Below are 16,104 nucleotides of genomic sequence, written 5' to 3'. Positions count from 1 at the left end.
CACATCAGGAAAGGTAAAAGCAGGTTCAGGTCCCATTGAGGCTTGATACAGGGTTTTGAAGGGAACGTATGTTGTAGACTTCTTATAAATCAAATCACAACACATATGAATGCTGATGTGGCCGACAGATACCCTTTAACTGTGCTCAAAGCAAAGTCTTGCTGGACTAATGAAAACTACAAATACCAAGACCACAGACAGAGGTGCAGAAAGGGGATCAACCTTTTTGGTGGTGCACCAAGCCCCAAATTTGTCTCAACAGTAGGTGCATACTGTCTTGTTTCAGGGATGCTTTGCTGCCAGAATGACATCACAGACTTAAGCAGCAAGGTAAAAATCTGTCAATTGCTACTACTCAGTGTCCATGCATGAAGGCACAGCATGCGCAGCTTCTGGTGTAAGACCTTGCCCTGTTCCTGTGACAGTAGATTCTCCAGAGAGGACAGCCTTATCAGAGAGCCGGACACCTTCCTGCACAATAATAATCTTTAAAAAGCATTTTCCTTTTTCTATGTGTAATGCAGAATGCATCACACATAGAAAAAGAAAGAACGAGGAGAAATAAAGATATGTACGCCTGGGTCTGGGAGGTGTACCATTTTGATGCATTCATTGGTTTACAACTCTATGTAAATCTTTGAATGCTCCAAAAATCTATGGCAGGATTAATGGGAACACCCATATTCCATCCATGGAATACCTCCCTGCTGCAAGGTAGCGCAAGGCAGTGATATGCGTTGCCTTGCGTTACTTTGAATTTAGTAAACCATGCACAGTCACGCAAAAGGACTTACGTTGCCTTACGATGGCTTGCATCAAGCCCTTACTAAATCCGGCCCCCTATGTGGTGGTGTGGTAGGGAAGGTGCCAGGGTTAACTTTGGTATTGGAGGCCAGGATAACCAGGCTCTCCTGGGTGGGGTGCTGGGTGAAGAAAGCTGGGCCTCCAAGACTGGGGAGCTGGATGGTGGCGGGCAGTGGTCCTGTGCACAGGTGCCCCTGTACAGGGCTTGGCGCAAGCCCTGAGCATGAAATCCGTTAGAGCTTCATTAAAAGTGAGCAGAGGTTCTGTGAGGGCAACTTCCCGCTGAAGCATCTCCGTCAAGACTTTTCACTTGACTGTCACTGAGGGCAGTGTAAGGTCCAGGATCTCAATCACTTTCTCACCACCATGGCAAAGGAAGCCTATTCCTCCGTAGTCACACTAGGAGAAGTGACCAAGCAAGTGTGTGGAGAGGTGTTCGGACCACTGGCACACGCCAGTTCTTCATACCACTTACCTTCAGTCTCATCCAGGTGGCTGGTGTATCCAAAAGGATTCTCATATCCTCCCCACTTACACTCCTCTCCAGGCCTGTCAAAAAAGGAGGCACTGGTTCTGACTTGGAAGGTTCAGTTCCGTCTGGAGTCAGCATTGGGCAATGCCAATCAATCTCTGTATCAGGGTCGCCACCACCATGGGGCATTGGTGCAGCTGGGAACAACATCACTTGAACGGGCTCCGGGGAAAGTTGTGGTCTCATGTTCGGATTCATTTTCAATCAGGAACCAGGTCCGCAGGGCCTGACTGGCACCGAGGACAGACCCGTAATTGCATTATAAATCTTGTGGGGACACCCTCTGAACCCATGGGGGCCAAAGCGCATGACATCATAAAGCTGTCATGGATGGGGGTTTCTCTGGCTCCAGGAAATTCAGAGAGGTGCAGAGCGGACCTAGAGGCAGGCTCTGCATGGGAGTGGGACCTAGAACGATGTCCTTCCTGCACCTCATCTGAAGATTTAGACCTGCATGGTAAAGTTGAAGAGCACTTTGACAAATTTGATTTTTTTGATCTCTGTGGGACTTACCGAACAACTTCAACTGCGAGGACTAGCGCCTAGATTGACTACGCAAATGGGCTTGAGACCTTCCTTGTGATGTGGAATGTCATGAAGACGACTGGTGTTGGGTGACAAGGAGCCAAGGTGCAGACCCCTATTTTCAGATATAGGGGCAGGAGTTCCTTCCAGGAACTAGTATAGGAAGAAAGAGCTATCACTGCTATGCTTTCACATAGGATGCTAGAACTATAAGTAGGAATTTGTAGTCACATGTTTATTCCAATATGCTGGGACTGCTTATCTGTTTCTCACTCATGGTAACAATCTTTAATGTGCTGTGTCTCATCATCCTAATAATCACAGCTCATATTTTTTTATCACAGGATGCAGTCATTTCATTTAACACATTGAAAACTTTCCTGCGTCTCTTTGTCTGACTCTGCCTGTGTGGGACTGGTGCAAATAAGAGAAAAGGGCGATATCTGCCAACTGCAATTTCCCTGGGGAGGAGTCAGAGTGACATGTTCTTTAGGCTGCCACAAATCACCTTTACTTCTTAGGTTTGGGTGAGGTGCTGCTAGCTAGCCGAGTGGTTAGGCCGACTGTTAGACTTGGCATCCTTGGCGTGGTCTCCCAACATTTCTTGCCTCTGCTTCCCAGGTTGTTGATGTGTGCTGGACTCTGTTTCTGCTGTTTTTTGATACTCTGGGCACTTTACCACTGATAACCAGTGCTAAAGTGCAAGTGCTCCTATGTAAAATATATGTATAATTGGCTTATCCATGGTTGGCATATTTGATTTACTAGTAAGTCCCTAGTAAAGTGCACTAGAGGTGTCCAGGGCCTGTAAATCAAGTGCTACTAGTGGGCCTGCAACACAGGTTGTGGTTTTTAGATTGTTAGTTTGAAAATGCCACTTTTAGAAAGTAGGCATTTTCTTGCTTAAACCATTCTGTGACTCTGCCTGTTTGTGGATTCCCTCTCTGGGTCAGTTTGACAGTTGGGCTGTTTGCTCCTCTCCTCTAGACAGTGACACAAAGGGAGCTGGGATGTAGTCTGCAAATCCTGATGATCATTCTGTGCCAGAGTGGAGCGAGGAGTGGTCACTTACATCTGAATGGGCTGTGCCTTCCCTCTCACAATGCAGTCTACAACCCCCTGGTGTGTGTCTGGGACCTGGCCTGGGCAAGACAGGATCTTGTGAACAACAGAGACTTTCTTTTGAAGTATGCCTACTTCAAAGGCAGAAAGGGGTATAAGTATTGGACCCAAAACCCCAGACTTTAGATCACTTCTGGAATCAAGGGGAACCTCTGTCAAGGAAAAGAGCTGAGAAGAAGTGCTGCCCTGGCCTGTGACTGTGCTGCTTCTGCCTGTGAAAGGGGACAAAGACTGGACTTTGTGGTTTATTCCTGCTTGATAAGAATCTCCAAGGGCTTGGACTGAGCTTGCCCCCTGTTCTGAAGTCTCAGGGCCATCAGAGACTTCCTCTGCTAGCACCTGGACTCTCTGCTGAGACTCCTTCCCTGCCAAGTGGTGCCCAATCCAGTCCCTGGGCCCTTGAAAGAAGAAGCTGGTGAAAAACCAAAGAAAATCAAGGGAACGGACTTCGGACGACTCCGGACTGACGCTGCTGCCGAATCCTGTGATGCCGCCTGCAAACGTAGCCATGGTCCTCGCTGGAGTATGACAACCCTGCAGGTCCTACACCAATGCAGCCCGCCGAAGTCTGCAACTCTGTGGAAGTTACCGCACCACGCCGTGACTGCCAGATATCGACTCTGCCCAAAGTGCGCGGACTCAACACTTCACACTGACGTCGCCTCACCTCCACCAGTCCAGAGCAAGGACCCGACGCCTCTATGTGACGCCTCCCTTCCTTTGCTCCGCAGCCCCAGAATCAACGCCACCTCGGATCCAGCCACACCGTGATCCCCGACTTCATGCACCAGCTTGTTTTCACATTTCACTAAGGTACTGTACCTGGGAGTCTGCGCCATTGGCATCGGGTTGTTGTGAACAACCCCGTCACAACTTCTTGATATCACCTAATCGAACCATTTGTGTTTCTAAGCGCTATTTTTGTGTTTAATCTTTAAAAATGCATTACTTGACTTGTGTATGTTGTTTTTTTGTTGTTTTGGTCTTGTTCTGTTCAGATAAATATTTACAAATTTTCTAAACCTGTGTTGTCATTTTGTAGTGGTTCACTGTCTTACTGTGTGTGTTGGTACAAATACTTAACACATTGCTTCTGAAGTTAAGCCTGCCTGCTCGTGCCAAGCTACTAAGGAGGAGAGCGGGGGTTAACTGAGTGCGATTCTCCTTTACCCTGACTAGAGTGAGGGTCCTTGCTTGGACAGGGGGTAACCTGAATTCCAACCAAAGGCCCCATTTCTAACACCGACAGTCTCCAACCTGTGAGGGAATGTGAACGACTCAGTCACCCACATATGTTGGTGCTGCTGACTGATAATAAGCAGTCTTACCTCCATGGTAAGAGTCTTATGGCAAAGGACCACTCCCTTGTGCCTTGGGTTCCTGGCATGACAGTCTTCACAAGTATCGGAGTCGTGGTCTAGCTCCAAGCATTAAAGACAAACCAGGTGGGGGTCTGTCTCAGACATTTGTCTGAGACAGGAAACCTAGGGCTTAAACCCCAGTGGCTTTTTAGAGGACATTGTGTCAAACTGAGAGACAAAGGGGCATATTTATACTCTGTTTGCGCCGGAATTGCGTAGTTTTTTTTACGCAATTCCGACGCAAAACTAACTCCATATTTATACTTTGGCGTTAGACGCGTCTAGCGCCAAAGTCCATGGAGTTTGCGTCATTTTTTTGCGTGGACACCTACTTTGCGTTAATGATATGCAAGGTAGGCGTTCCCGTCTAAAAAATTGACTCCGAGGCATGTGCGCCGTATTTACACTCCCGGGCAAAATTCACGCCTGGGAGTGGGCGGGTCAAAAAAAATTACGTACGGCCGCTTTTGCGCCGTTTTTTAGCGCCTGGTCAGGGCAGGCGTTAAGGGACCTGTGGGCTCGGAAGGAGCCCAGAGGTGCCCTCCCATGCCCCCAGGGACCCCCCCTGTCACCCTTGCCCACCCCAGGAGGACGCCTAAGGATGGAGGGACCCATCCCAGGGACATTAAGGTAAGTTCAGGTAAGTGTTTTTTTTTTTTTTTTTTTTTGTGGCATAGGGGGGCCTGATTTGTGCCCCCCTACATGCCACTATGCCCAATGACCATGCCCAGGGGACAGAAGTCCCCTGGGCATGGCCATTGGGCAAGGGGGAATGACTCCTGTATTTGCTAAGACAGGAGTCATTTCTATGGGGGTTGGGAGTAGAAAAAAATGGCGCAAATCGGGTTGAGGCAAAAAATTTGCCTCAGCCTGACTTGCCCCATTTTTTGGCGCCCAAGCTCCATATCCCCCTACGCCGGCGCTGCCTGGTGTACGTCGTTTTTTTTCACGCACACCAGGCAGCGCCGGCGGCTAACGCCGGCTAACGTCATTGAATAAATACGGCGCCCGCATGGCGCTTCAGAATGGCGTTAGCCGGCGCTAATTTTTTTGACGCAAAACTGCGTTAGCACACTCTTATCATTTATTGCACACTCTAGAAATGTATATTATGATAAAAAGCATGCTCTTGCAGGTTAATCACCTGCTTGCAAATTTAGACGATAAGTAGTTCTGGTCCGACATTACTTTGAATTTTGTGTGCCACACAAAATGCTAATTCCCCAAACACCACCAAGGGCGCTATCTCATTTATGAATAATTTAACATGTTGGAATATCACAATTACCCTGGAGGAGAACTAGGATTACAGGTAACTATTTCTTCCCACAGTTTCTAGCTCCATTTATTTCTGAAAATGTTAAACAGTTCAGATTGTTTGTGCTATGAGTTCCTATATCTGAGAAGGTGCCTACAGGGTGTTAGAAATGTAATCAGACACTAGTGCAACCATGACTGTACGTGTTGCTTTTGATTGTAACATGGTGATCTTAAAACGAACTGCAGATTGCGTGACGCCACAAGGCGTCGCTGGTATGTGCTGTGCAAAAGGTTAGGAGAAAGCAAACAAACCTATATCGCACAACACAAGGTTTTCAGCAACATTGCGGTCTACTAGTATTTAGTAGGAAACAAATAGAAATACTATTTTGAAGCTGCCATTGTTTCTTTCCTGTATCAAAACTGATTGGGGACTTGGTACCACACAAACATTTTATGGCAAGTCCTTTGTAATAAATGCAGCGACATTTGAAGAAAAAGTTATTTTGAGAGTACTGTCTGCTATTTACTACACTAATATAACATCTTTTTATGAAACGTTTATAGGATGTAAAGCAGGAATTGGTGAAATTAGTGAGAGCTGCAGGATTTGTTTCCTTTAAAACATCACATGAAAGCCCAAATGGAATCCATGAAAATGGGGTCGGAAAGCCCCTATGTCTTCAAGAGATATCTGTGCTCAAAGCTGTGTTGACAGCTGGCCTGTATGATAGCGTTGGCAAAATTCAGTGCACCAAGTCTGTTGACATCACAGAAAAGATCCCATGCATTGCAGAAACTGCTCAGGGCAAAGCCAACGTCCACCCCTCTTCAGTCAACAGAGACCTACAGACCTATGGTTGGCTGCTGTACCAAGAGAAGGTAATAAAGCATTCAAAATGATTCAGAGATATAACCAGGAAACCCACATACGCATTATTTGTAGTAATCTAGTTGACTTGTTAATTTAGATGTGTCATAGATACAAATTGCTGGCAAACAAGCATCTTTACCTACTTATAGTCTCCCTCTTTCTGTGCTTGTGAAAATATTGACCCTACTTCTCTCCAGCTGTTTTTGCTCTTAAACGAATATTACTTATCTGTTTGTAGCAACGATTGTTTGTGTCTGTGTTTAGGTGAAGTATGGAAAAGTGTACTTGAAGGAAACAACCTTGGTTTCCCCATTTCCTATCTTGCTTTTTGGCGGTGATATAGAAGTTCAGCACCGAGAGTGTCTGCTCTCAGTAGATGGCTGGATCCACTTTCAGGTACTAATTTAGATTTGTTTTTCTTCATAGCTTATATTATTTCTTGTGGCTTGTGTAGTTCATGAAATTGACATATTGTTAGATTAGGCATTACCGTACCTAAAATGAATGTGGTGCTTCTGTTTCTATTTCAGGCTGTTTCCGTTTATTATTCATTGGAAGCCATTGGTGTTAAGCATTTAAATATTAAATAAAAGAACTATATTAAAATCAGCTCTGTACAGATGAATGTTATGGTAGTATTGCAAGACGTGGTTTTAAAGATGGTCTTTAACCTCTTAGCTGCTGGGCCTCCCTTCCCCCGTGCTGAGCCCCTTTTTGGCTATTTGGGGTAGTTTGCGCTTAGGCCTTCATAACTTTTTGTCCACATAAGCTATCCACGCCAAATTTGTGTCCTTTTTTTCCAACATCCTAGGGATTCTAAAGGTACCCAGAGTTTGTGGGTTCCCCTGGAGGAGACCAAGAAATAAGCCAAAATACCGCTGAAATTTAGTTAAAGCAAGAAGGCTTGTGTTTTTTTTCCCTGAAAATGGCATCAAGAAAGGGTTTGCGGTGCTACAATAACCATCTTCCCAGCTTCATGGAACAGGCAGACTTGAATCAGAAAACCACATTTTTCAACACAATTTTGGCATTTTACTGAGACATACCCCATTTTTACTATTTTTGGTGCTTTCAGCCTCCTTCCAGTTAGTGACAGGAATGGCTGTGAAACCAATACTGTATCCCGGAAAGCTAAGCATTTCTGAAAAGTAGACAAAATTCTGAATTCAGCAAAGGGTTATTTGTGTAGCTCCTACAAGGTTTTTCTACAGAAAATAACAGCTGAAATAAAAACATATTGAAATTGAGCCACATTTTACTCTGTAACTTTTTCCTGAAATGTCAGATTTTTTAAAGCAATATACCGTTATGTTAGCTGGTCTCTTCTGGTTGCAGGAATATATGGGGCTTGCAGGTTCTTCAAGATTCCTAGGTACCCAGAGCCAATAAATGAGCTGCACCTTGCAATGGGTTTACATTCTATACCGGGTATACAGCAATTAATTTGGTGAAATATAAAGAGTGAAAAATAGGTATCAAGAAAACCTTTGTATTTCCAAAATGGGTATAAGATAAGGTGTTGAGGAGCAGTGGTTATTTGCACATCTCTGAATTCCGGGTTGCCCATACTAGCATGTGAATTACAGGCCATTTCTCAAATAGAGGTCTTTTTTACACACTGACTTACATTTGGATGGAAAAAATGTAGAGAAAGAGAAGGGGCAATAACACTTGTTGTGCTATTCTGTGTTCCCCCAAGTCTCCCAATAAAAATGGTACCTCACTTGCGTGGGTAGGCCTAATGCTCGCGAAAGGAAAGGCAACATGTACACATCACATTTTTACATTGAAATCTGACGTGTTTTTTGCAAAGTGCCTAGCTGTAGATTTTGGCCTCTAGCTCAGTTGGCACCTAGGGAAACCTCCCAAACTTGCGCATTTTTTAAAACTAGACACTTTGGGGAATCCAAGATGAGCTGACTTGTGGGGCTCTCACCAGGTTCTGTTACCCAGAATCCTTTGCAAACCTCAATATTTGGCAAAAAAAACACTTTTTCCTCATCTTTCGGTGATAGAAAGTTCTGGAATCTGAGAGGAGACACAAATTTTCTTCCACCCATCATTCCCCCAAGTCTCCCGATAAAAATGGTACCTCACTTGTGTGGGTAGGCCTAGTGCCCGCGACAGGAATAGATCACACAACGGTCAATGCTGGTCCTTACATGAGGCAACTGTTGACCCTGGGGTGGTCCATTCCTGACGTAGGCACTAGGTACAGGCATTCAAGTGGGATAGTGTTTTTATCAGGACAGGTGAGGAATCACTGGGTGGTGGGAATTTTGTGGATCACAGCACCTTCCTGTAGTTTGTGTGACAGAAATGCAAGCAAATAGAGTTTTTATTCAACATTTCAGCTTTGCAGGGTATTCTGGGTAAGAACACTTTGGGGAATCCACACAAGTCACACCTCTGTGGACTCCCCTGGTTGTCTAGTTTCCAGAAATGTCTGGGTTTAGTATGTTTCCCTATATGGCTGCCGAGCCCAGGACCAAAAACACAGGTGCCTGCCTTACAAAACCAGTTTGTTTTGTGATAAATAATTTTGATGTCTCCACAAAACAATTTGGGCTGTGGAATTTGGGGCTGAACTAAATTGGGGAGCTCCCAAGAGAGCACTCTCTCTCTGTGCTTGCCGCCACATTCACCTGCTCTCTTGGTTGGGCTAACCCGCCATTGCCCCGTTGCACAGACTGTGCTTGCGAAGGGACATCAGGACTGTCCTCATCACCTCCCTCATAATTACATGAAGAGGAGTTATCGAATGGGACTCCTCTGACTAAAAAATTACTCCCAGAGTCTGCACCATTGTCCTGTCCCTCAGATGCTGTCTCAGTATCTGCTGTCTCAGTCTCTCATCCTATGTCAGAGCTGTCCTCTATAGCCCGAGAGAGGGCGTGAGCAGCAGTCATCCAACAAGATGCCATCTCTGCTACTGGCTAAACTGTTGTTCTAAAACAGTAGCCTACATAGACAGTCACAAAATTGCTGGTGTGTGTGTGTGTGATATGTGCAACAGTAGAGGTCACCTTACCTTCCCTTTTTCCCTCAATCAGCACGTTCTTTCAAGACACTCAAAAAACACCTTGTCACATACCAATAGTTAGTCTTTAGCACCTCTCGCGCCCAGTCCAACAATCATTATTGGTGCTCCCACTTTCATGTCCTCATCCTTGGATTCCCTCACTACCATCCATCAAAAGTGCCCTTCATCTCTCCATAGCCACCCCCCTGCACATACATTTCAGTTGTATTATAGCACAGGTAATGGCTGACTTTACTAATGTACTCAGCTATTTACATAAAATACAGATTTGCTCTTTGCAGTAGGCATATAAACCTTCTGCGCTACTTTATGGCATCAAAACTGCCACTAGACAAAAGTCTGATCCTTTTGTAGCAGAAACATAATCGCAAGACTTACTTGACTTTTTTATTGCTGCCTAAAAGCTACAGTTGAAACGCGTCAGTTGAAGTATGTGCATTGCTTTAAAGATGCAAGCTGCACCTGCAAGACGACTGGTGGCAAATATATATATATATATATATATATATATATAGATATATATATATATATATAGATATATACACACATATATATATATATATATATATATATAGATATATCCATCTACTTAGATAGATATATATGTATATATATATATATATATATCGATCCATTTTTTTTTAGTAGTTGTATGGTTTCCTTGGGGGCTATAATGGCTCACGGGCAACCGCCCTGTCAATTTCTTTCTTTTAAAATTTAGACCCACCCCTCCAGGGGACACCTACCTTCAAAAAATATATATATATGGCCCTGTGGGTGGGCCGGCCCATTTCTGAGGGGACTAAGCAACCCCCCCCCCAAGTGAAATCCCTGGTGTCTAGTGGGGTTTCCTGGCCCTCGATTGTAGCTGCGAAAACCTGTTCAGGAAGGCCTCGTTTGAAAGGGGAGAGTCTCTCCGTTCGGGAAGGTCATTTGGGGACGTTTTTCCCCATTGGAGCAGGAAGCGGCCGATGGGGAAAACAAAACAGTGACATCAGCACGGGGGGAAGGGGGGATACACAAGATCTTCCATATCTCCCAGGGTGTTTTTGAAAAATAAAATCATATACAGTATATATGCACCAGGGAGGTAGTGTGGGCATCTGACAGTGGCCGCTGCCCGCACTAAACAGGTTAATTAGTTCTACACATAAACCTTATGTTTTTCCCAAAATGTCCCACAGCTCCATTGCAGCTGTATAAGCCTGTTACTCCAGATCTCCTGTAACATATAAATACTGTCTTTCAGTGGCTTTCCCTGCCACTTTATTTTTGTTAATAAACCATTCCTTTTCATATTTCATCATTAGGACAAGCATTATTTGCCAGATTACTTCATAATTTTCTAAAGCTTCACTACGTTTCTAGGTAGAGTGTGGTCCAAATCTTTACCCTGCACTTCTGTCCAAAACCCCAAAATCTAGCTGTTGCCTCCCTTTAGTGCTCAGGATCCTCCATGGATTTCGAAAGCTGGGTTCTGTGCTATGGCTCCACAAACTGTATTTAACTTCTCAACTGTGAAACGCAACAAAGTGGAGGTCTGGCCTATAGTTCCCCACCTCAAAATACTCCCAGTGTTAGACTTTTTAGCAAATGGCTATACCTTGTTTCTCTGGCCTAGTTTCTACAATAAACAGGGACACCTGGATGCAGGCAGAACACCTCCGTAAGAGGTATCTCACATTTAAACATATGGATAAAACACCTATGCTTTTGGAGTGTTTAGTGTTAATGCTGACTCATCATCAGCTACCTAGGTCAAGTCTGTGACCATCCAGGTCAAGTTTGTGATGCTCCAGATATTATCTGTGACTCTGGAATACGAAAAGTGGGTTTCTGTTAATTTATTTGTCCCCTCTACCATTTGGGTGAAACATCAATCCTAACTCAGTGGAAGGGATGAGTAACCTCCTCACTCCCTTTCTGATAAACTCTTCTTCCTGGTGGAATACATGGTAACAAAGAAACAGTATTGACTATCTTTTGAAATGGTTTGACAGAGTATGCCGTGAAACAGACCCTGAGTGTAATCAGAGTCTCGCTGGATCAAACTGGGCGCTAGCTAATCAACCACAGGCAAGGTGTCTATTAAAAACCGTCAAAGGTTTATTGCATTGTACAATGCAGTGTAACGTCCCAGCATAGATCTGAGAGCGTGTTACACAGAGTGCTGCTCTGAGCTCCTATTTATACTCTCTTTGCAGGTTACAAATGGTGGGCAGGAATGTGCAAAAATACAGTTCACACCATAAATCAAACATATCTTAGAGAGATGGGCTCTGGCATTTTCCGGTAACCATTAAGAAACTCCAGAGCCTGCTAATCTTCTCATTTGATTTACACCACATTCAAAGTATTCCTACACCTGCCGAACCCATCGGTCTCACAGGGCCTGAGACAGGCAGAGAAAGGCAGACGCAGGTCTGTACTCATCCGCGCATAGTCAAAGGTTCAATAGGTCACAGCACCAAAAGTTCTTTTAAGAGTTTAACAGTTTCACTGTAAAAGGTTCAATAGTTCATTACACAGGAGTTTGATATTTCATTTAATTTTCCCTCTCAAGTACATATGTAATAAATACATAATTTAATTGTAAATGTATGGGTTTATAATCAAGGCAGTCCATCTAAAGTCATCTAAATGTTTGGAGGTAAATAGAAGTTCTTATCCAGCATAAAATGTTTCATAGATTCACATGCTTCAATTATTCTATGTAAATACTAGAGTTGAGAACCCACTTGATTAATGTTGAGAAGATAAATTTGCATAATGCAATTTGCAAGCAGTCAAGAATTCATCAAGTCCACGTGTTGTGATTCAAGTGTATTTATTGGTTTATTCGTTGATATCCAGTATTGGAAAAAACTTGAAGGTTGCACGAAGAAAAGAGTCGACACGTGTTTTGCCCCTTATGGTGTGTTGACCTAGAGCTTTCTCAAGGATGCAAGTGATGGAAAATGAGGCAGTCAGGTATTAAAAAGGAACCTTCCAAGTATTAGCGAGTTAGAAACAAGTGAAGGTCATGCATGGCTTTCACCCATCAGTGCTGGTGTTCAATAGACTGCGCAAAGATAGTGGAATTGTGTTCGAAGAGGAAAGCCTGAAAGTGAGCCCTGTGAACCTAGTCTGAAGCACCTTCAGAGGAAAAGAGACAGGAGGGTGTTTACTTACTATGACCCCTTCCTTGTTAGTCAAGATTGAATAAATATCAAGAAAAACCTGTGCAAATAGTTAAATTACAGGACCAAATGATCAATAGACGAGTGTAAAGTTGACAGTGGTGCTGGCACAACAGACTAAAATGTAATGTGAAGGTAAATAATTCAAGATGTCCAGATAGTTCCACAAGGTTAATTAATCATGCACTCCTTTTTAAAGATATTCAAAGAAAACAAAGGAAATTCATACCACCTCACCCAAATACCACTAGCAAAATCGGGAAGGAATCGATGCAGACTTGACGATGCAGCGTGTTAGTTGGGTGCCATATTGAAAGTGTCTGAAACGCAAGGACGCGCAATAGGGTTTATTTAGTTAAAGGTTGCGGGCGAGTCCTACTTCTATTTTTTTTTTGGGGAACACAAAATGTGAGGAAACTAGAATGTAAATGAAGTGCCATGTTAGAAACGGTGAAAGACGCTAGTGGGCATGTTACCAAGGATACATGTCAAGCGCATACTTTACCATATAAGTTGGTCATCTTCTTTTTGGTGATTGAATGGATCTGTATTTACAGATTGTACAAGGGCTAACCCTGTTATTGCTAGCATATTGCTAGCATATATACAATTGTAAATGTGCAATTACAAAACATGGCTTACACATCGGCCATGTTGTTTGTGTAATATAAGTCAAAGAGGGGGTCGACTCATTATAAATATCCTAAAATGTAATTATTGTACGGTTGGAAAAAAATTCTGGGAGAATGATCTTGATATTTATACACTAATAAGGTGTGAAATTGGGGACCAATAACAAGAGCTTGAATTTGACTAAATGTTTAGGGCCACTAACTGTCCTAATATATGGAGAATTTAGATGTGACTTTGATATGTTCACAGTAAGTAGTAAGATTGGAGAAAAAGAAGGAAGGAAGAACAAATATACTCGTGACTGAAACAAATGACTAATAAATAACGAAATAGAAGTACATATATATATATATATATATATATATATATATATATATATATATATATATATATATATATATATATATATATATATAATAGAAATAGCTTTGCATGTGACAAGCCTAGTTTAAACAGTGTCCTTTTAAAATACAGAGATAACATTGACATAAATGGCAAGTAATGAATAATTAGGCATAAACTTGTAGACAATCTGATGTTAAATACAAGGGTTGTCCTTGTATACTCAGAGGGGTCCCTTTAGGTTATCAACTACTCTTCAAAACAAAGTGATATACTTAGGCTGATTTCCAGACTGAACATACAGAACAAGATAAGTTGACCATTGATATAAAGTTCATCAGTGGTATAAAATTTGTCTGACAATATTGATCAAGCTTTACTAATAAAGCCAATAGTGCCACTCAGAATCGTTGTTGAGACCTTGCCGTACAGTATCATAACGAATGATGAGTCGGCTTTAATTTTGTCGTAACTGCAGTTCAAGATTACCACCTCTAGGGTGTGGTTTAAATTGCATCAGGCCATTAAAAGTAAATGTTCATATATGTGGGTGACATTTTATAAAATGTTCGACCAAGGGAAGTTTGGTGTCATTTTTTTGTATATTGCGATAGTGTTCCTGTATCCGAATCTTCAATGCTCTGGTTGTGCTCCCTACATAGGATTTATTACAGGGACAGTTAATGAGGTAGACTGTATTAGTACTTTCACAGTTGCTGAAATCTCGTATCACAAAAGGTTGATCATTAATAGAGATTGATTTTGTTTTAGTAAGACCAAGTTTACAGATAGACCACTTTGTAGAGGTATAAAAACCTTTAGGTCGTCGTATGAAACTTTGGATGAAGGGTTTGTCCAAATAGAACGAGGAACAGAGTTTGTCTCTGAAACCAATCTGAGGATGAGATGAGATATATTGGTTGATGGATGGATTATTCTGAAGTAGATACCAATGCTTACGAAGTAGTTTGCGAATCAATCGATGACCATTATGGAAGTGTGTAATGAAGCGAACAGGAGAGTTCTTAGATGTAGTTTTAGATTTGTTTAACATGGTGTTTCAATCTATTTTAGCAAAGTGTTCTTTGGTGTTCATTAAACTTGAAATATTGTATCCTCTAGTAGATAGAGTTGAACAATTTCAGAAGATATTACCTCATAGTCAGATGTATTACTACAGTTCAATCTAGCTCGTCTGAATTCTCCTGCGGGGATGTTGTGAATTGTGCTAGATGGGTGACAGCTGGAGGCATGTAGCATGGAATTCGCTGCTGTGCTCTTTCTGTGAAAGCGAGTATGTAATTTATCATTTTCAATATACAATGTAAGATCCAGATATTCTACTGTGGTTCTGGAGAACTGGTACATGATTTCAATATTCCATCTGTTCGGTGTGAGAGATTCAAGAAAAAGTTGAAGTGAAGAGTATTCTTTGTCACTGTGCCAGGAATTCCCTGTATTTTAATCATAGAAATAAACACTGTTTTTAGGCACTGTCTTATTAGATTTTCAGAAAACAGAAAAGACGTCAAATCATTAAAAAAAAATGCAAGATGAATGCAAACCCTGTCCGGCGTGTCTTCTTTCTGGCCTTGACTCCAACCCTCTCGTATCATTCTTGATTCTGTATCCTTCAAACCTTGGGCATACAGCACTTCTTGCGCATGTTTCCTGATATTTTACCATTTGTTTAGTTAACCACCACCCCAGTAAAATGATTTTTCTGTAGACCTGCATCAGTCATTTGCCTTGTCCATGTATGCGAATCCGGGATAGTATTGTTATACCGCTGCCAACATGCTATCATTAGTCCTTTTATTAAGGTTCAACTTTAGCTCCTCTGTTATGCCATCTTAGAACTTGTTAGAAATTATTCCCACAGAACTGCCTTCAGTTCTGCATGTATTTTGACCTGAATCTTTTTATCTGCGAACATCCTTGCATTGTGTGTAAGAATGTCCTAGGTTCCACCCGATATCGCATAAATGGAGTCGGAGCAGTACCAGATTTAACATGTTGATTAGCAAAATAATACTGTTTAATTAGGAGCTTACTTATTACTCCAGCCAAAATAGTTAGTGTTCTGAGCACCCCACTCCCCCCAGAGTCCACCACAGACCAGATTTCATCCTTATGAAGAGTATGACTGAGTGTTCAAACACTGCTCTGTCTTGTTTTTTTTCAGATTGAGTTACTTTGCAAATTCATTTATTTCTCACCTGGATAGCTTTGCCTAGGCTCAGCTTTCACCTTCCACAAGTTGTTTCTGGCTTTGTTTTCTGGGCTAGAGGGGCCTTTTTGTGTCATGAATTATGTGTTTCACATCAAGCGAAAGTATCTTATCAAGGCCTGCTCCTCGTGTAAAAAGGTAGGACACATACTGGTATGGTTTACTTGTCCTGATAGTGAAATACTGCTAAATTTGTTTT

The 16,104-nt window shown here is 42.5% G+C and overlaps 1 protein-coding gene across 1 annotated transcript in view; it reads left to right on the top strand.

The window, feature by feature from the left end:
* Window positions 1-16,104, top strand: part of DHX29 (DExH-box helicase 29) — a 935,315-nt gene that overhangs the window by 832,900 nt on the left and 86,311 nt on the right. Inside the window, exons 24-25 of the mRNA XM_069222079.1 lie at window positions 6,172-6,486; window positions 6,743-6,874. Of these exons, the coding sequence (XP_069078180.1) occupies window positions 6,172-6,486; window positions 6,743-6,874 (447 nt within the window). The remainder of the gene's footprint in view (window positions 1-6,171; window positions 6,487-6,742; window positions 6,875-16,104) is intronic.

The sequence above is a fragment of the Pleurodeles waltl genome, chromosome 1_1 (assembly GCF_031143425.1).
Source record: "Pleurodeles waltl isolate 20211129_DDA chromosome 1_1, aPleWal1.hap1.20221129, whole genome shotgun sequence".
Taxonomy (NCBI): domain Eukaryota; kingdom Metazoa; phylum Chordata; class Amphibia; order Caudata; family Salamandridae; genus Pleurodeles; species Pleurodeles waltl.
This window is presented reverse-complemented; position numbering and strand designations above follow the sequence as displayed.